The 20,894-nt window shown below is 45.8% G+C and overlaps 1 protein-coding gene across 5 annotated transcripts in view; it reads left to right on the top strand.

Moving 5' to 3' along the window:
• Gfra1 (GDNF family receptor alpha 1) overlaps positions 1-17,770 on the top strand; it is a 224,165-nt gene extending 206,395 nt beyond the window's left edge. For 3 of the 5 annotated variants that reach the window (XM_021151505.2, XM_021151503.1, XM_021151504.2), the window contains exons 10-11: positions 14,035-14,088; positions 14,804-16,885. In XM_021151505.2, coding sequence (XP_021007164.1) covers positions 14,035-14,088; positions 14,804-14,959 — 210 coding nt within the window. In that variant the 3' untranslated portion in view covers positions 14,960-16,885. Of the gene's footprint in view, positions 1-14,034; positions 14,089-14,803 lie in introns of all 5 variants that reach the window. The other 2 variants (XM_021151507.1, XM_021151506.2) reach the window with 1 other exon arrangement.
• Positions 17,771-20,894: the final 3,124 nt, after the last annotated feature.

Raw genomic sequence — 20,894 nt, 5'->3', positions numbered from 1 at the left:
AGTATTAACCTTTACACTAGGTTCCATGCCTTCTACAGCTCGGTGTTATTTTTGTCTTGTTTTGAAAAAACAAAAAAAAATAAAAAAATTCTTAGGTATATCCAATATTTCCCACACATAATGCTCATGTGCCTGGAGTGAGTTCATTTCCCTGATCTGGGACCTAGGACATAATGCTAGGATCATAGACACCTGGCCTATTTCTTGATTTCTTGACTCCTGAGAGGCCTGGTGGTATCTCTGTGGATCAAGTTGCCAAATGGTTCCAGGGCCTAGATGGTGGGCCCAGGTCCTCACAGCAAGGAGGCTACCAGGATGGTTGCGCTTCATCTTCCTCTTTCCAGGAGCCAGCAGAAGACTCAGAGAAAGCTGAGTCCCAGAATCAACCCAGTTAGCCCTGGGAAGAAAGAAGTTATCATAAAAATGCTTTCTGACATAACTGCTTTATAGAGCGTTTTCAAAGTCCTCGAACCAAGAGAACCCTTGAATTCAGAACTCAAAATCAGGTACTACTCCATTAAGGCTGCTGAACAATCCAGAGACCCTAAATGGTGTTTGATATGTGTGTGTAAGCCCAATTGTAAGCCCGAGGAAGCAGGCAGGCTGTAACAAACTCCCCCAAACAAGAAATGAATCTTGAGGCCAGGCTTCCTGGTGGGGAAATATACATAACCCCTACATGTTAAATGGTGCTTGTTCAAGTGTCCCAGTAACTGAGTAACTGGAATAGAAGAAGGGAGGAAGAGGGATGGAAGAAGGAGGGAGGGGCAGGGGAGGAAAGAAGAAAGGACGGACGGAGCTCCATTATGGGACAATATACAATCCTTGCCTAAATCCCTGTGGTCCTACTAAGTGTTACTTGCGCAGTCTTTACACTCTGAGGCTCTGGTTCCTGGAAGGGACATTGGAAGTCGCACCTGTGTAGAAGACAAGCTGTCCCAGGCAGCCTGCAGATCAGGTGCTGGGCTGTTTCCAGGCAGCAGCTGTTATCAGATTGTGGGCTTGTAAAAAACTTAATTCAGGTAACGATTTCTTTGTGATTGACATGTTTGTATTGTAGCAAGCTTAGGTTCAGCATAGTGTTAGAATACATAATGTTGTAATTTAAGATTATTTCATCAGCAGTAAAGGGTTTTTGTAATTCATTTAAAAAGTTGTAATGGGCTTCAGCATCTTCAGTATAGTTAATAATACTGCATTTTATAGCTGGCTGTAAAATTTCAGATTACAGTTTTTGCAATTGTGCGATTCTATTTTATAGTTTAATAATTGTTCAAATGAAGGAGGATGTAAAGTTCTTTAAAACCAATTTAATGACTTAGAAAAATAGCTTTTTATCAGAATCTATTGCACACCTTTAATGAACCCAGATGTCCCGTTCCCCTTTTCAACAGAGACCTATTTTTCTCAACTAGATGCCTTCCCAATTGCACACACACAGCGAGGTAACTCTGAGTTACAGTTCCTCTCTTTCTCTCCCCCTCTTATATCCCTCATCTCCTGCAAATAGAATAAACCTATTTGTTGAGTGAGCACAGGGGGAGGAGTGCCAGCCAGGCCAGAGAGCCTCAGCTGAGCGGCAACAAATTGCTTCTCTTTAGAAGTGTTTCCCTTTTCACAGACGTCTCCTTGATCGCAGAGTCTCAACTCCGGTTCCTAAGCAGAGTCTCTTATTAACACTCACGCATAGCTTATTCTGTAGAGTGTCAAATGTGGGAGCCTTGCGTTATAATAATTTAATTATATGCTATAAAAATGTTAGCAATATAGCGTTGAGGGCAAGGCACCGTCTCGTTTTGTCACCGAAACTATAGTGTAGGCTACTATATTTTTAGAATATGGCATGGGTAGGTCATGGAACAGCCGGCATTAACACAACACAGTAAGCAACTATAGGCCAGGTCTACCAGCAGGGTCTTGTGGCACACACCGTGCAGAAGTTCAGTAGCAGGGCCCTTGAGTATTGTGTGGCTCTCGGGATGACTACCTCTGCTTTAGATCCCTGTCAGTGTTTCACAGAAATGGTACTTACCAGAAGGGACCTGGTATAGTAGAGCATTACTGTTTGGGTGTATAATGGGGTTAGATGGCTGTGCTCACTGATCCTGCGGCCTGTGGAGACTTCAGGTTTTGCGCGCATCCGACTCGACCAGCAAGAATGATGCTGCAACAGGATCCTTCTGCACATGTTTATTGGGAGAGCTTGATTGTAGAGGCGAATAGACCCCAAGCCCAGAACTGGTGCTGCTTATATAGGTCTAGGAGAGGCGTGTCTCACACCCGGATTGGTTGTGCTTGGTTGATGCTTACCACCTCATTTGCATGCCTAAATCTGATTGGTTAATTTCTCTCTCATCTGATTGGTTAACTTCTCTCTCATCTGATTGGTTAACTTCTCTCTCATCTGATTGGTTAACTTCTCTCTCATCTGATTGGTTAATTTTGGTTAATTCTCAAAACCTCATCTTGGCAAAAAAAACTTTACTGCATAATGCGTGGTGGCCAGCAGAAGCCAGCGCCACCCTGCAACAGCACATGTGGCTTCCCACATTCAGGCAACACTCCCTTTCATTTTCCTGAAGACCAAAAGGCACCTTTTCAACCTTTTGTATATGGGTGTTTTGCCTGCGTCTATGACTGTGCACCATGTCCTTGTAGTGCCTGGGGGGATTTGATCTCCCGGTACTGGAGTTAAGGAATAGTTATGAGCCTTTGTGCAGGTTTTAGAATCCAATTCAGATCCTCTGGAGGAGTAGTTAAGTATTCTTGTAACCACTGAGCAATCTCTGCTGTTTCTGTAACACATTTTTAAGCTAATCTCTTTTAAGCAACAAAGTAACGGCAGTGAGTGGGCTGAGGACTGGCAAAGGATCATGCAACGAGTAGGGAGATGTTCGCTCTCCAAGGTGCTTCTGTAAGACAAAGAGGAGGTTGTGTGTTGAAGGCATCCTTGGGAAGACGATGCTGAAAGGGGTGCTACAATGAAGTCAAGAGTGTTCCACAGACCAAGATGAAGAGTCTTTTGATCTCCTTGATCCTCCTGTGGGCATGGAGAGCCTCACTGCCTAGGAGGGTTGGGATAATTAAACAGATCAGAGTCCCCCCCGTCCCCCCCAGCTCCAGTGAGGGTTTTCTGTGGCTGCTTTCTCTTTCTGAGTGGCCCCCTGTTGACCATGAGCTAGGAGGAGCCCATGCTGATGGGACACCAGGATTCATCTAGAAAGTGAAGTTGAGCTTTATGAAGCAGGTCTGCCCCCTGTAGACATGGCTTCCGGTTGAGCCTCTTGTTTATGTTTACACGTTTACTGTGTCTTCTCCTTAGCGTTGTTTAAAACCATTCATCTCAAAAACTGGGATGGGGTCTGGAGACTACCCCCCCACATGACTCCATTCAGGAAAGAGCCATTAGTCTACCTGGGCCTGTGGTCCAGAGGGCAGTGTGTGGCCAAGCCCATCAGAAGGACAGGAATTCAGCCTTGGACAATTGCTTAACCCAATTGCTGTGTAATAACCATGCTTAATAAAAAGCAGTAGGATGTCTGCCTTATCGTGACTATAAATATGCTCTCTTGTTCCGAGTAACCTACAAGAATACCTCTGAGCACACTTGGGTCACATACTATAAATAAATCCAATTTCTTGAATTCCCTACTGACCTTTTATCCTTAGGACTTCTAACCAACCGCGCCTCCCTGAATAATAGGCTGCACAGAGCTGGAACCGTGGGACTCACGATGGAGAGATCTGCTCTGAACCTCTGCTTTCCCTCTCCATTGCCTCTCTTATTGCAGGCCCCAGAGAAGCCATATTATGAAGGACACTATCTAGAGGGGAAACTCGGAAATTGGGCACTGACAGATGTAGAGGGAGTCTCCCCGCAAAATGGTTGTTCTTCTGTCTGCTGCTGGACAGCAGGGTCCTCAGATTTGATGCAAGACAGTTAGTGACTCCATAGACTCCTAAGAGAGCAAAAGCCACCCAGTCTCTCCTGATCTTTGGCTTCTCTAAGCAGCCATATTTGAAAGCACTGTTCCTGGTATTTGGATTCAGGATTGGGAGGAACCCTTTATGCTTTGTCCTTGCCCGTGTTAGCTCTGTCCCTGTTGGCTGTGGGACCCCAATCATTATTGCACCTGTTGTAATTGTTTTCATCTGTCGGCAGGAAAGAAAGATTTACTTTTAAGGTTTCACGTAAGGATTATTTGAACCAACAGGCAGGGGTCTGACCTGGAGCCAATCTTCAAGGGTGCTGAGGTCTGAGAAAGTGTGTTCAGATTTCTGTGTGGCCAATCCAGTCTGTAGAAACAACCTCTCTGAGCCCCTGTGTCCAACTTGTACAAACCAGAGGTAGTTGCAGGTGGGCTCTCGGTGGAGGTTCTTAGCGGTAGAACAATCGCACTCATCATCATTTTAGGCTACTTTGTTTTCCTGTATTTTCTGGGATTTTTTTTTTTCTGAGAAAGTACAGTGATTTTAAAAAGCTAAAAACAGATTTATCTTACCTATCTCTCAACATTTTTGCAGCACTAAGCATTCACCTTCTAAACGGGGGAAGTGAAGGGTCTGCCTTTTTGGTCTTGAGACAGTAGATATTTTTTTAATTAATCTTTTTTATATCAAACCCTACCTAGCACCATAAGTCATAAGACCATTATGGGTCTACACTCAGCTGCACATAAATGCACCAGAGAATGAGAGGCTTAATAAATATCCTGTGATTCAATGAGAATGCGTGTCCGGTGAGATGGGCTGCATGCAATCTTTCTATTGAGGATGGCTATGAATCTCTCCATCGCTCTTATGGATTTGCATTTCCAAATGTATACGTTTAGAAAATAGATGTCTAGTTTGAGAACCGTCCCTCCTTCTTGCCTTGTACCATTGTTGTGAATGCTTGCACTGCAGAATGGCTTCCCTCCCCCTGGCAGACACCCTCACCTCTACTCCCACCTCCACCCCCACCCCAAAGCGTCTTTCACACATTGTTTAGCATCATTGTTAATTGGGCGTAATTTCCTAAACTGCTGCTCATAATTGCTTCTTGTCTGAATATTTTACTAATCAAGCAAGCTAACCATGAATGAAAACACACAGTTCTGTGGTCTGTTTTGCAACCTATGTTTGCCCCAACATGGGGAAAAGCAAAACAGACATAAGATGATCGTGTGGAATTTTAAAACCAAGAAGAAAGCCTAGCTACAGCATCCTGTGAAGCTTCAGGCCACGGTCTATACGCTGCTTCTCACCATCATGCCATTAGTGTTGAATTACAACCGTGGGCTTTGAGCATCCTTTCATGTGTAGGAGACGGATGGAGAGGCCCGAGGGATGGCTCAGCTAATGGGGAGTGTTGACATGTCTTCCTGGATATATGTCTGTCTTGTGTCTCTTTTGTGGCATCCATTTTTAAAATCTTAAGGGTGATCACGAAGCAGTTCTCTCTCCTGTAATGTTCATGGAAGCTAAATTAGCCTCAGAGTTTGCATTTTTTCTATTACTCAATTCTAAAGATAGTGTCTTTATCTTTCAAAGAACTTCATAGGACTGGGGAGATGGCTCAGTAGGTAATGTACTTGATACACAGTATGAGGGCTTGGATCCTTAACACTCTTACAAAAGCCAGTGGCCTGTCTCTTTAACCTTAACAATGTGGGCTAGAGGAGGGGGTGGGGAGACTGGCCCATCCCCAGAGCTTTCTGACCAGCCAGTCCTGCTGAACTGATGATTTTCAGGTGCAGCGAGAGACTCAGTTGCAAGAAATAAGACGGAAAGCAACTAACTGAGTGTCAAGCACGTGCACACACAGATAGATGCACACACATAGTACACACGTGCATGCTCACATGCATATGCATGCACACATGCATTTCGCAGCCTATGTGCTTTTTATCATACTTTAGCAATCTAACCAGCAGCAGGACCAACCTCTGAACTATGGTGAACTCCATCCTGACTGACTTCCCCTTAGTCCTCTAAGAAGACAACCTACTCACGTGCAAAGCCACTGAATGTTCCAAGCCTGCCCTCCTGATCCAAACCCTAGCGCCTTTTGTCCTGCTTGATGGAAACACGAGCTTCCAATGCTGAGTGTGTCTCAGGCCTTTGGTGAGGATGCTGTTTATGTAACAGGTAGATGAACAGAATCACAAAAAAGCAATAATTAAGAAAAACTGAGTTGAATACATGAGGAAAAAGCAGATTCCTTTATAAAATATTGCCTGTGGGTTAGTGAGAAACAAGGTAATTATAATAGTCTGCGAAAAGGGATAGAATGCATAAAAGGAGATGGCAGTCGAGTTCCTCTGTGGGTGTCAAACGCTCCCCCATTTTAAAGCAACTGAAACTGGAGGCTGGGAATGTGGCTTGTTTGGTAGGGTTGGTAGAATGCTTGCCTAGCACTAGCACGCAGGAAGCCCTGTGCTCCACCTCCATTGTGGTGTTACCCAGGCATGGTGTCTTACACCTGTAATCCCAGCTCTTGAGAGCTAGAGGCAGGAGGAACAGAGGTTCGAAATCATCCTTAACTACTGAGCAAGTTTGAAGCCATCTTGGGCTATATGAGATCCTGGCTCTTAAGAGTAAATGAATAAAACAGAAAAAGAAAACTAAACCATGGGTCTTGTAGCTCCTGGTTCATTAATGTGGCTTGTGTTAAACAGAAGCCAGAGAATTCTGTTCAGTGGATTTGTCTTATACAAGAAAAAGAAGGTGCCCTTGTTTAGTACGGGTACCTGCTGAGGCCAGACCAAGGGTGGTAGATTTTCCAGGGTTGAGTTACAGGCCATTGTGTGTGGGTTCTGGGAACAGAACTCATGTCCTTAGCTGCTGAGACAGCCCTCCAGCCCCAGCACTTAGGTTTTAACAGAGTTGGATACACCTGTCATGAGTGAGCTTCCCCTTTCTTTCCTCTCTGGTCAAGGATGAGAGTTTGTGCTTCAGCTGTAGCAGGAGCACAGGTGAACTCTGACTTGGGCTGGCATCAGACCCTCAGACCCTCCAGACTTCCGACCTTGTTTCCCTGTCAGCTTTAAGGCTGTGGTACCCTGTACAAGTCCAACTTCCTTTTACTTCGCCAGGACTCATTGTTGGAAGCCTCGTCTAAACACAGTACAATGGGTCTGAGGCAGGCCTGCTCTAGGTAAGGAAGTCATCTCCATTGATGTTTGGCACCCAGCCGTATGACCAAGCTTGGCTTGTGCATCTGACAAAGCCTGCTGCTCTGGGTCTTCAGGAGTCTGTCCTGGGTCTTTGGGAACCAGTACTGGGTGAGAACCATTTCCCAGGCCTTCTGAGTGCTTCTCACAGTGAGAGCCTTTGGCTAAGGCTGAGGCAACTGTGAAATGTGTTCTGGGACAGGAGGTCAATGTGAACTGTGCAGTCTCCATGGTAGAAAGGATAAGTGTGACCATAGTTAACCCTTTCAAAGGACGCTCCTGGTGTTCCAGGCTCACTTCCTAGTCCCTTCCTTCTTCCGGGAAGAAGCTGGAAGGAAATGGGTCCCTTCCCTGCTAAGCACAGGCTCCAGAAGACAAACGGCCAGGCACAGAGGCTCTGAGCAGGCCTTATTTATGGGTTCGCTTGTTTTGCAAAGCCGACATTACTGCAAATTATTCAGGCCAGTGGCTGCATGTAGTTGTTACCAAGTTTGTAGGGAAGGTGAGTTTCAAAAGAGACAGTGAGAGAGATGCTAGAAAGGCTGGCCAACTGCTTGTGACCAGATTGGCAATAAAAACCTCTCCAGTTCTCCCAAAATTCAGAAGAAGAAAAAAAAAATCCAAAAACTGCAGAGTCAAAAAGCTGCAGAGTGAAGGGCTTGAGAGCACAGTAGCTCACAACCTAGCAGGGACTCTCCCTGGGCTGCTGCTTTCCTGTTTTCTCTTTACCTGCAGAAGCTCATTTGGGCAGATGCAGATCAAGCGCACAGTAGACTCGTTACGTAACAAGTACTAACTATAAATGTACATCTTCAGGTGAGTCTGTGACTCAAGTAACCAGTCGAGAAATGGGGCCTGCGTAGCAACTTTGCCTGCTCAGTTTCTCTCGGGATTAGGTGCACACCCTTCTCTGTCCATTTGGTCTCGCAAGAGAAAGTCAAGCATGCTCATTTAAACTTGCCTCCAGTACTTCAGAAAGACCTCTTGCTATGGCTTCCCCCAGCCAGAGTCCCATGGATGTGGCAGAAGAGGCTCCTATGCTAATGAGCTGGTATTGACAAGTGTGATAGATACAGCCAGGTACTTAGCGAGAGCAGAGTTGATTGTGTTTTACAGCCTGTGTGCTTCTCTGTTTATTGCTTGTATTCTGTCATTAGGCAAACAGGTTCCTAATATAGCAAATCTCTGTAATCAGTAAAGCAGGGGAGAAAGGAGCCAGAGCACATTAATTACGACCATTTGCCTGTAGCCTGGACAGTCTGTTGCTATTGGACTGCGAGCTTCTTCTGGTTTTATTTCCTGGAGTCAGAGCAGAGAACGGACTGACGGCTTTTTCTCCCGCATGGAGGAGAACAGAGAAATGTTCCGTGCCCTGCTGGCTGACAGCTGCCTAAAAACCCGAGATTAAACACTGGCTTCTCCACAGAGATGGAGTCCTGGGGCAGCAAAGGCCAGGCTCTGCACGGGCATACTTTTAAGTCTCCAATTCCATAAACAGGCCAGGCAACGCTGCTCACAAACCTGCGCTGTCCCCAAAGTCCTGTAGAGCCTACTGTGGGCAGAAGCCGGTGGGGACTCCGCTGCCAGCTATAAATTACGTGTGTGCCCATGTGTTCTGCACTAGAGTGCTACTGGCACCAAGACTGGCTTTGCAAATGCTGATGGCCAGGGAAAAAAGGCAGAGAGGCCACTCTGACTCCAGGTACCAGAGGTTAACAGCGTCTAATGCATTTATTAACCCTCTGGTGCCAGGGTCTGGTGAGGTCTGGCCTCCCAATTACAGAGCCCTGGAAATTCTATTATGTGACAAGCCTGGACTTGTTGATTAGCACCAGGGGCAGTTGTGTAACAGCTGCTGGAGGGACAAAGCCTATGGAGACTCTAAAGGGCAAGCTTCTGGGCTGTGGTTTTCTAGACTGTCGGGAAGGCATCCACTTGCCTTTCTTAACCCTTGAGATGAAAACCGCCAGGTACTGCATCTTGATGGTGACATTTCACACAAAGCAGAGTCAGGAGTCTTTGACCAAACCACAGGACCAGGAATTAACTGATAGGAAACACACTTTCATGAAGGACATTAAATAATTCTTTATTTCTTTCAGCCTACTGTAACAGTTGTTCAAATTAACTATTACAGAAACAGATTAGACTTCCCTTTTTGTCCTGTCTTTAGAGACCTATCCTGCTTTAAAGCCAGAGAATGCTAGGGCAGTGTCCATGTAGGTGTGGGCTGCTGGAGCTCTGAGTCAGGTGACTGTGTGACATCGTTATCAGGTAAGCAGGGAACCACAGCAGACCCTCACATGCTGTGCCGGCTTATCTTTATGGACCTTGGCTTTACCAGTTTATACTTTGCTGATGACAGCTGCTTTTCAACTTTTGAGTTTAGTTTACTCTGTATCAAGTCTCAGGAGGTGGTGTGTGTGTGTATAGTGTGTGGTGTGGTGTGTATGTATGTGTGTCTATGTCTGTGTGTGTGTGATGTGTGCATGTTTGTGTGTGTGCTGTGTGTGTGGTGTATGTGTGATGTGTGCATGTTTGTGTGTATGCTGTGTGTGTGGTGTATGTGTGATGTGTGTGTGTATGCGAGTCTGTGTGAGTGTTGGATGCGTGTGTGTATGTGTGTCTGTGTGCTGTGTATATGTGAGTGGGGGTGTCTCTCTCTCTGTGTGGTATTTGGTGTGTGTATGTGTGGTGTATGTGTGTCTGTGTGTGTGGTATTAGGTGTGTATATGTGTGGTATGTGTGTGGTGTGTCTGTGTGTGTTATATGTGTGTATGAGAGTGGTGGGTGTCTGTGAGTGTGGTGGGTGTATATATATGTGAGTGTGTGTGTGTGTATGTGAGTGGAGGTGTCTGTGTGTGTGTATCTGTGTGTGTATGGTATTTGGTGTGTGTGTGTGTGTGTGTGTGTGTGTGTATAAGTACTGAGCCATCACTCAACAATTGTTGAGATGTGTGATTCCCTGCCACTTTACATTTGAATTTTTCATAACTGATAGCAAGACTGATTGTTTAATGACGTTTTTAAAAACATTCAGGATGAAAATCAACCAAACAGAAATAACAGGTTGTTTCTGGGGCTTGTAGAACAGGCTTTAAGACCCAGATTTTCTCCAGGAGGCTCTGGTCAGTAGTAGCATGTTTCTGATCCTTAGAGGTCACTGGGACTCATGCTGAATACAAGACTCCTAAGCTCGAAGCCAGCCACCGTTCACACCTATGAGCCTCCCTCTGCCCCTCTGCCTGCTGATCACACTTGATCTGTAGCTAATTCCAGGAGCTGCATGGACCCTTAGGCCTGTATCTTCTCAGTCAGGGATTTAAAACATCTCCCATCTGTGTGCAATCCTTTGATTTTATTACTCAGAGCCACCCACTTTATACATTGTTCCCTGCTGGGTTCGGGTAGATCCTGCAAGATGTCTCTGTTCACCCTACTCACACTCCTGATGACATCTGCAGTACCAGTTTTTTCTATAGGAAGCTTGCTAAGTGTATTCTGAAAGCGGGATTTATAGACCTGCCTTGGCCTGTGGAAAGCCAGGCCTCTTAGTGTGGACACTGGGAAGGCTACCATGGGAAGCCTAAGTTGGGCAGCATATTCTCTCTTGGATTTGGCATTTTGTGTAGTTATGCCCACCAGGATGGCCCTACAGGCTGCAGGTTAACTGTTAGAGGTTCATTTGATGCTGTTTGGGGAACAGGAGCCCCCAGGTGGTACAACCTTGGGGATGCTCTGAGTGTATTTTCCAGAGCCAGTAAATAATCACTGCATCCATTCTCAGAGCTGGCAGTTTAGGTGTGGACATATTGACCTGTTAGAGAGTTTAGAAACATTTTATTTAGTGTGGGTCCTCAGTGATGGGCCATAGAAGTCTACCCATATGAATGGAAAACCATGAGGACACCTGGGAAGACAGCAGCCCTTTCTGGTTAGCTACTGGAAGTCCCATCGTAATTATTTAACCATGGGAACAGTCTCCTCGGGCTGTACCAGGTTCCGTGGTGACAGGGATACAGTGACGGAACCATAATTACAAGTGCACTGAGGAAATCCCAGGCTCACTGGTGCTTGTCAGGTGACAGGGAGAGTCAGGCACCCAGCTGTGAACTCTTGGGGGCTGCAACAGTCCCCTGAGGTGCTGCTGCTTTCCTGTGACCACATTACAAAATAAAATAAAATAAAATAAAATAAAATAAAATAAAAAGCTTAAGGCCAAGTATCATGGCACAGAGGTCCTTCTGCATCCCCAAACCAGTCAGTGAACAGATTACTTAGTTATGCATCATCCCTCGGTGGGGCTTTTGTCTTTGTATCTCAAGGCCTAGTGAAGAAAAGGCAGAGTGGAATGATCCAGGGCCACTCGGGTGTCTGGGCACAATTCCAGACTTGACTAGGAATAAAACGTGGTGCTCTACACATTATTCTCCGCAGGTAGCGGGGCAGCAGATCGGGGCGTCCTATTATTACAGATTGAAAGTAGGCTTTTGAGTAAGTGTAATTCCGCTTCCAATTTCCCCTCTGATCTTCTTATACATAACATTTAGTGACCTTTGAGCAGCCGGGGATGCTTCACAGTGTCTTGTTCCTGAAGCCTGCTTAAAGGTTTCTACTTCATATTCACTGCTGGCATATGCAAATATAGGTAAAGATTATGATGCTTTCCCAGTAGCATTATGGTCAACAAATTACTCCTCCGGTGAGCCTGCTGTCGGTTTTTAGCCTCGAATATCTTCCCTGAGTCACAGCGGCTCATAGTATATAGGCAGCCTGCTAATGAATGTCACGCCCTCAGAGCTGGTCGCTCAGGTATCCCCCTCAATGCCAAGGTGATGGCTGTTTGCCAGGGCTTGCCCTCCTGATAAACAAGCTCCCCATTGGTGTCAAAGGCTACTGTTAGGGGTGAGGGTGGGTGTCATGGGGAGTGTTCTTGTGGTATTCTGTCTGGGCTCCACCCCCACAGTTACCTGGCAACAGCCTGTTAGGCCTGGCCCACTATAAAAGGGGCTCTCTTACTCCTGATCTTCTCCCTTGCCTCTTGCTCCCTTGCTCCTCCTCCCCATTCGCTTCTCCCCTTTCTCCACATGGTCATGGCCAGCCTCTACTTCTCTCTCCTTCTCTCTGCCTTTCTCTCTGCCTCTACTACTCTCTTTTTTTTTTTTTGGTTTTTCGAGACAGGGTTTCTCTGTGTAGCCCTGGCTGTCCTGGCACTCACTTTGTAGACCAGGCTGGCCTCGAACTCAGAAATCCGCCTGCCTCTGCCTCCCGAGTGCTGGGATTAAAGGCGTGCGCCACCACGCCCGACCTTCTACAACTCTCTTAACTCCCCTCCCCATGCCCTAAATAAACTCTCTTCTATGCTATACTGTCATGTGGCTGGTCCCTCAGGGGGAAGGGATGCCTTGGCATGGGCCCGCTGAGACATCCTCTTCCCCCATTCCTCACCACACCCCCATAGAACATACCCTTATATCCCTTTATCTTTTCATAATCACAACAGGCAGGGACTGAAAAATGACTGTGACCCACAAGCACATCAGCCATTTTAACTTCTCTGGGCTTAAGATGTCCATGTTTGTAAAACAAGTGTTGTACTGACTGGGTAGCTTTCAAGGTCTGTTCTTTGTCATTGTCCGAGTATTGGAAATGCCCCTTCCACTGCATCCTCGGGCATAAGCCCAATGGCGGAGTTGATCCAGCTAAGAAGAAAAGAGCTTTAGGCCTTCACTGCTCAGCTTCTAGCAACCGCCTTGGAGTCAGTTTTTGAATTTTGGGGCATCTGAGTTACTGTTACATGATTGCTCTGAAGAGCCAACATGTCCAAAGGAGACAGCTATGGCACTGGAGCAGTGGCTGAAAACTTCATATCCTGATCTGCAGGCAGAGAGAGAGAAACAGACAATACACACACACACAGAGAGAGAGAGACAGAGACAGAGACAGAGAGAGACAGACAGTGAGAGACAGAGCGTCAGAGAGTTCTTGTGTGGGCTTTTGAAACCTCAAAACCCCCTCTACTGACACACCTCCTCCAACAAGGCCACACCACCGAATCCTTCCTAAACAGCTCACCATCTAGGAACCAAACTTTAGACTGTGGAGGCCATTCTTATCAAACCACCACAGGGTCTGTAGGGCTCTATGCTTCCCAGAGGGTATCCATCTGAGAGTCTCTCCGTGTGCTCTGACTCCAAACATGGAATATTTTGCCAGGAAACAAGAAGCCCCATGGGCCCAGGGACTGAATTCTTTCAGTTTCCCTGCCCCCATACCCACCGTTAGGAACCATTAAGAGCTCCTCACTGGCTGTTTGTTGACTGGTGTGGGGCATTGACAAATCAGCAAAGGAAAGGGTTTCCAGGGGTCTCTACATTACTAATACGCAGGTGTGTCTGTTGTGATGTTTGAAAGTAGCACTTTCCCCAAATTAACACCCAGAAAGATAAATCAGTCACCACTTCAAAGCTCTTTCTTCAGTGTCCTGCCCCTGCTTGTACCATCCCTGAGACAGCTACCAGTGACAGGTAGCTGCTGAGCTCTGAATTGGGACATCCCTGAACAGAGACCTGGAGGGCCAGAGAGTGTATTTTGAAGACCTGAGAAGAAAGAATGCCAAATATCTCATTAATTTCTTATATTGATTCCATGTTCAAATGATAATACAGTTGGTTAAATAAAATATATAATTAAAATTAACCTTACCTGCTACCTCTTTATTAGGCAGCCACTTGAATGTTATAAATTACAGTTGGGGCTCACAGTTGGGTCTCCTATATTTATCATCTGGCCCTGCCCTAGACTGTTGATTAATGGATCATAATTAATTACTCTTCCCTATTATGTCTGAGTGCTTTTTTTCTCCTTTGTCTCTCTCCAGGCACAGAAGCTGAAATCCAATGTGTCGGGCAGTACACATCTCTGTCTTTCTGATGTAAGTGACATTTCTCTTTGTGTTTCTTTATAGGGACATAGGCTTTGGAAATGGGTACATAATATATAATATTTGAAGACCAATAGTGTCTTGGATCCAGAAAAGTTCTCATCAGCCTCTGTATTGACTACCTTTGAATTAAGATTCACTGCAAAGTCAGAGCTAAAGTCAGCCTCAGCTCTAAGCCCATTGTTCCATGCTAGGAAACTCTGAGATCCTATGAAACCTCTTGTGGGTTGGTTAGGGATTCATAAAAAGGCTCTGGCAACTGTCTGTCCTTGACATTCATTCTGATCCACCTGTGTCTCCATGGGCTACACTTCCCCAGACACGTCTTCCTGCCTTCCTTGCTCGGTGGGGGAGAGTCAGAAGGAAGCCAGGAAGTCATAGCTATTAGGTAGTCTAGAAAAAGACATAAAGGCAGTGACCCCCGGGTTTAAACATTTCCCATCAGAAAGAATGTATCACAGATCAAACAGCAAGCATTGGCTAGCAGTTGATCGAAAGGATCCATCCACATCTTACAAACGTTCATGGTCCCATCTCAGAACTAAAAGTTCGCCAGTTCAGTCTCAGTGGTTAACACTCAGGCCAGCTTGTTGGGAAGGAGCTAGCCATTAGGGAGAGGGAAGTAGAGTTAGAGAACACGGGTAAAATCCAACCTGAGGGAGTGGGCAGGTGCTGTGGGTGATAATGAAAACATTGTTTCTTACAGAATGATTACGGAAAGGATGGTCTCGCTGGTGCCTCCAGCCACATAACCACAAAATCAATGGCTGCTCCTCCCAGCTGCGGTCTGAGCTCACTGCCTGTGATGGTGTTCACTGCTCTGGCTGCCCTGTTGTCTGTATCATTGGCAGAAACATCGTAGCTGCATCCAGTATGAAAAGACAAAAGAAAACCAAGTATTCTGTCCCCTGTCCTCTTGTATATCTGAAAATCCAGTTTTAAAAGCTCGGTTGAGAAGCAGTTTCACCCAGCGGGAACTCCTTTGTTGTTTTTAAGAAAGCTTCTTGCGGCCCTCACAGGCTTCTGTTGAAGAACTGCTACGGGGCTAATTCCAAACTCAGAAGACTATGGGGCATGGTGTGGCTTCAGGGGACTGTTTGTAACCTGGACTGTAAAGCGAGCTGAGCTTATGTTTTTGATGGTGATGGTGGTGATGATGATGAAGATGATAGTTTTAACAGCTTGAACCCTGTTCTCTCTGCTGGCTAGGAGGAGGAGATGCTATTGATAAAGATTCTTCCGTATCTTATTTAATAGCGTTGGATTCTAAAGACACATGACTGCAGCCTAGTGTGGATGGATGACAATTGGGGGTTGGCCTCAAGAGTGGACTTTGCAGACTCTGTCTTGTACTAACGTTCACTATTCTATGTATGCTCTCCACAGAGTGTTTATATGATCCCCAACAAAACAAAAAAGTCCCTGGTCACATCCAGATGTAGAAGCTGTCATTTAGCCCAGTAGAGGAGGGTGGGTGTGGTCCTTGCACAGCACCGGGGATTGTTCACTGGTGCGCTCTCCTGAGCTTTGCTTGAGTGAGAAGCTGAATGTAGCTGAAGATCACCTCTTACCACTTCTTACCCTTACGAGGTCACATGTAGAACAAGCATTACCAACTGTCAGCTCTCCAACTGTTAGCTTTTTACATTTTGAAAGCAAGCGATACCGGCCCCATGTTTTAATGATGGTTTAATACACACAGCCCTTTCCCCTCATCAGTAACACTAGCTCCAGCATCAACTTCATGCATATGGCTCTCATTAAAAGCAGGCCCCCAAGAAGCCCAGTGCTTTAGCAGAAAACCACAACACATTTCTGTGGACAGGCAGGAGGAAATAGAGTAGCCAGCCCATGTCTTATCTATCTTGAGATCAAGGCTGCCTATATGTAAGGAGTGGTTATATACTTGTAAAGGGTGCCACAGTGGACAGCGCTTCTGGCAGTTGATATAGCCCCAGTACATGGGTTTTTCATGTTGTCTGGTAGAGACGGCTTTGATTGGGACTGGCTGGCCACAAGGGATGGGATGGAGATACGCTGCCCTCTCTTTCAAAGTTGAGCCCTGCCAGGGCACATGGACGTTTCTTTGCTTCTGACCACAACTTAGAACAGTTTGGATTCAAGGTCGCCAAGTATCTCCTGTATTTTGTTCTGTGTCCTTCATGACAGACTGTCACACGCAAAAGGAATGATAGGTTATGGATCTAGAGGGCCAGCACAGGGTCGGGGAAGGTGAACTGAATGGCACAAGTACACAGAACAGGAGGGGACGCTCGAGAAAAGACACACACGATCTCTTGGAGCCCTCCTCCTTGCCTGGGCAGACCCTTAGGCATATATCTAAAGACTGCTTTACATGGTCAGGCTCAGAATTTGTTAATGGTTGCATACTGGCAACCATGTTTCCTGCAAAGTGAATAAAAGGGAAGAGAATCTTCCCTCCCTCCCTCGAGCCCTGGAAGTATGATCTGGCCCCTCACCCTCCCACAGAGCAGGGAGCCCTGGTGCACAGTCTCCTGATACCCGCACTGCTCTCCGAGGTTTGCCTTTGGGATGATAATGATTCACCTGGGAGGGACTCCTCTGGTGTCTGAAGTGCATTTATATTGAAATGTTAATGAATAACAATGTAAAATACTCAGTAGCAACCTTTTTTTCCCCCTTCACAATGTTTTTGAGGGGAATGCATCCAACATCCAAGTGTACCTGATGAGTGGGACATTCCATGAAGACTCATACATTGAATAAACATATTCGATGTTGAATAAACATATTCGACAGAATGGCAGTCATGAATGGGAACATATCTTTTACTGATCATATTTTCGTTTTAATTAAGATATATGCATATATCTCCACTGGACTAATGGCATAAGGGTCTGATTGGATGTGATCCACCATAGGAGGCTATTGATTACCCCTGCAGTATAATGCAGCTGTAATTAGCTTCAGAGGATCAGAGAGGAAACAGGAGCCCTGTGCTAACAAGGGGACTTCAGCAAGAGCTTATAGATAGGCAACATACCAATTAAACTTTGAAGAGCACTGTCACCAGTAAAAATTGCATTTTCTTTTAGAGATAAAGCGACTGAGAGTTACCAAATCCTCGATTTGAAAACAAGTTGCTGATGAAATAAAATAGTGGGAAGGACCCCATTTAGGGACATGTCAGAGATGGCTACAAAACCGAGGCAAGCATGTAGGCCTTCCATTTGCTGTGGCCTCCTTGACAAAGCGCTTGCTTCGTCTCAAGACTGGAACAGGGAAACTCGGCCGTCCGTTATGCACTCGACTTCCTCTTGGAGCGCCGCCCATGAGCGGAAGTGATTCCCTGCTTTCCCTGGTCAGAGACAGTTCTCGTCTGCTGAGGTTGGGTTCCTTACAGAAAGTCCTTTGCGAAGTTGATTTTGCTAACTGACAGTTGCGTCCACACAGTGACTCAGAATCCAGCCTACGTCGGGGAGAGACAAAGGTGATGGAGCCACATTGAGCAGAAGCACATTCATTCTGTTTGACCTTGAATGTCCTTGAGCAGATGGTGTTTGAGAGTCTTTTTAAGAGAGCACATGAGAGGAGAAGTGCACAACACAGAGGGAATTTGGGATGCTGGCTGTTTATATTTCCACATCTGATTTTTTTCCAAACCTCAAATAAAAAAAATATAGACATTAAAGATGGCATAGGTTATTTTTCAACAAGTAAAGCGAATTGTGTCTAGATGTACTTGGAGGGTGGTTTCCATGTTATTTTTAAGGCAGTTCCATATCTTGTAACTAAATGGAAATGTCTTAGTAGTTACAGCTTCAAGTTCATCCCAACACAGCATGAGGACCCTCCAGAGCCGAGTTGAGTGTGTGTGTGTGTGTGTGTTGTACAAGGCTGTCTTTGCCTGTACACCAAGGCTGGGTCACTCTTAACTGCACCACATTTCCCATGAGCCTTCTGGTCTCTAAATCAGACACCCCCCAAACACCCCATCTGCTGAGTTGGAGAAATGAGAAAGGGTGGTAGCGTGTTTGAATCAGTGAGTATAGAAAATGAGACGTAAAAGCAGTGGGGGCGATATGTAATTAGCAAATTATTTCCTTCGATTCCAACATAAACGCACTTCAGTTATTACTTACAAAATGGTGGACTCAGAGGACCCATCGTTTGGAACATAAGCTTTTGTTCATATAGTCAGACACGGCTTATTTGAGTCAAAGTGCAGAGCAGAGGGGGTTGCTTCAATCAGCTCATGCTCTGCATTTAGGATGCTGCTCTTGGTCTCTGAGATCCATGCCCCTACTCTCTGCTGTCCTGGCTGTGCTCTTTATCTAAGCAAATAAGACCTTGGGATACCCATCTTTGTAGGAAAGACCATAGACAGTGGCAACAGATGGAAATGAATTGTCATCATCTGGGCACCATGACTCCAGGAGGCCCAGCTGCCCTGAGCTCACAGGGCTCGGAGAAACGAGGCAAAATCAAGGCGCAATAAGGAGTCACAGTAGATCCTTGCTCTGCTGATGTTTCTTATTGATAAAGACATTCTTCTAAAAAAAAAAAAAAAGCCAGTGTCCTGAAGTAGCGGGAGGTCCTCTGTAGAGAGAGTGCTAGAACTCATGTTTGGGTGACTAATGGAGGGCTTTGCTTTTAGAAACTAAAAAGCCAGGGATGGGATATGTCTTCGACAACCCTGGAAGCTATATTTCTTCTCTCTTATCCCGAGCAAGGACTCTCATGTCTCTGTCTGACAGGTCTGAATCTTGACGTGGCTTTTCTTATTGAGCGAGCTTAAGTCTGTTCTCTAGGATTCTTCATGGAGAACCATTACCTTGGAATAATAGTCTTACTGCAGAAGCCTTACTCCCATGAGGTTGCAACTGCCTGTGGCTTGGCATGTGCCCTGCAGGATGTTGATTTCCTAAGGAGAGATGTCTTAAGATGTGGTTGGTTCTGTTATCTTCCCGTTGCTTACCAAATCCTCCATGCCTCCCTTTTCTGTTATTGCCAACACACATCATGGAACCCCCTCTCATCTATTCTTCACCCATTGATCTAAGCTCAATACTGCCAAAATCCATCCTCCTTCTATCAGATGCTCATTTTGTGGAAGAAGAAGGCCTCAAGTCAGATACACATTCCCCTACCCTCTCTTGAGATCCCTCTTTTTCACTTTAGTGCCTTGCTTCCTACACCCTCATGGGAATCCCTTTGATATCTCTGGAGCTCTCTGATAATCCATACTTTTTCCAAGAGGCAGCTCAGCATGGCTGATTATCTAGATATACCACCTGCATTTCTGATGAGTCCTGAGTCCCAGCCCAGAGGGGTGGGGAAGGCATACGAACCCAGTTCCAATAAACTGCCTGCAGAGTGCAGCAGCCTGCCGATAGTCATCAAGGCCCCTAGAAGCCCTTGGGGTCTGTCTCCAAGCTCATTTGACCAACACAGCTGTGACTTGGGCTGTCTGCCTCTGGCAGGTGCCGGTATCAGCATCTTGTCCCACTGCCATGAAGAGGAGGTAATTTTTACTCAAGGGCAGCTGCCAAGTTCAGCACCAGCATCAATAGAAGGGATTCTCTGGGCTTTCTCGCTTCACAGTCTGGAACTTTCTTACCCATCCCTACTTTCATTTTATTGAAGATGCCAGGAACCTGGCCAGAGACTGACAGTTTCACTCTGAACACTGCTCCCAGCTCATTCCCTTCCTTTGTAGGTATAACCCATAGTAGGTACTTTTAAAATGTCAGTCGCCTGAAAAAATCACACCAAAGGGCTTCATTCTACCCCATGGCAGCAAGAGCTGTCCAGCCACATAGCTGGGCTGGCCTTGAATGACATCTTCAGGAGACTATTACAATACTGAGAGTGCCCTGGGCCGAGGAAGGTGATCAGATACCCATGTCTCCTGCTGAGAACTAAGACATAAACACCCATCCCCGTGTCCCAAGCGAATCCCAACAGTGATCTGAGGCAGCTTAGGTGCTATGGAAGAAGGGACTCTTCCATATCTACCAGAACAGTGAGCCTACAGAGATTTTAATCTTCATTAACTATTGCTGGTTGTTGAAATCCTTCAGTTTGATGCCCTCTTTATAATACAGAGACTATGGACATGGTCTCCAGGAGACATATCACAGTCCCTATCTGGACACAGAAAAGCCACCCTTAGTTTGAGCCTCAAATGGTCATGAGTTTGGCTGTCCAGGTGTGCCAGTGGGACGGTCACAGTGAGCTGAGGCAGCTTAGGTGCTATGGAAGAAGGAACTCTAGAGCTGCTTTAGCTAAGGACAGCAAATGTAGGGCTCCTTTTAAAATGGTTTTAGCATACAAAATAATGGGCCTCGTGATTATGTCATCACAGCTAATGGGTCTCGTGATTACATAATCATAGCTCGTGTCTTGTGATTACATCATCAGAGCTCATGGGTCTCATGATTACATCATCACACACAATCACGTTCATTCATTTTTCAGACCATTTTCCCTCTGCTGTCCCTCCCGATCTCACAGACCATCTTAATCAGGGCCCATATACATAGCAAAACTCTGAAGTTGTACAAGGAACACGAATGTCCACCACGTGTAACACGAGCCCCAAGGTTCAAGTGAATTGAGACGAAGAGTAGGAAGCCTAACTCGATGCCCTACTATAGGAAACTCAGATGGTTTGGTTTTGTCTTATTTATATTTATTTATTTATTTTACAATAGTAAAAAACAGTCACCAGAAACTAGATCAGTATGGAGATTGTTGCAAGGACAGGTAAAGGCAATCTCTCTCTCTCTCTCTCTCTCTCTCTCTCTCTCTCT

Source organism: Mus caroli, chromosome 19 (assembly GCF_900094665.2).
Source record: "Mus caroli chromosome 19, CAROLI_EIJ_v1.1, whole genome shotgun sequence".
NCBI classification, from domain to species: Eukaryota; Metazoa; Chordata; class Mammalia; order Rodentia; family Muridae; genus Mus; species Mus caroli.
Note: the sequence above shows the minus strand (reverse complement) of the source record. Positions and strands in the feature narration are given on the sequence as shown.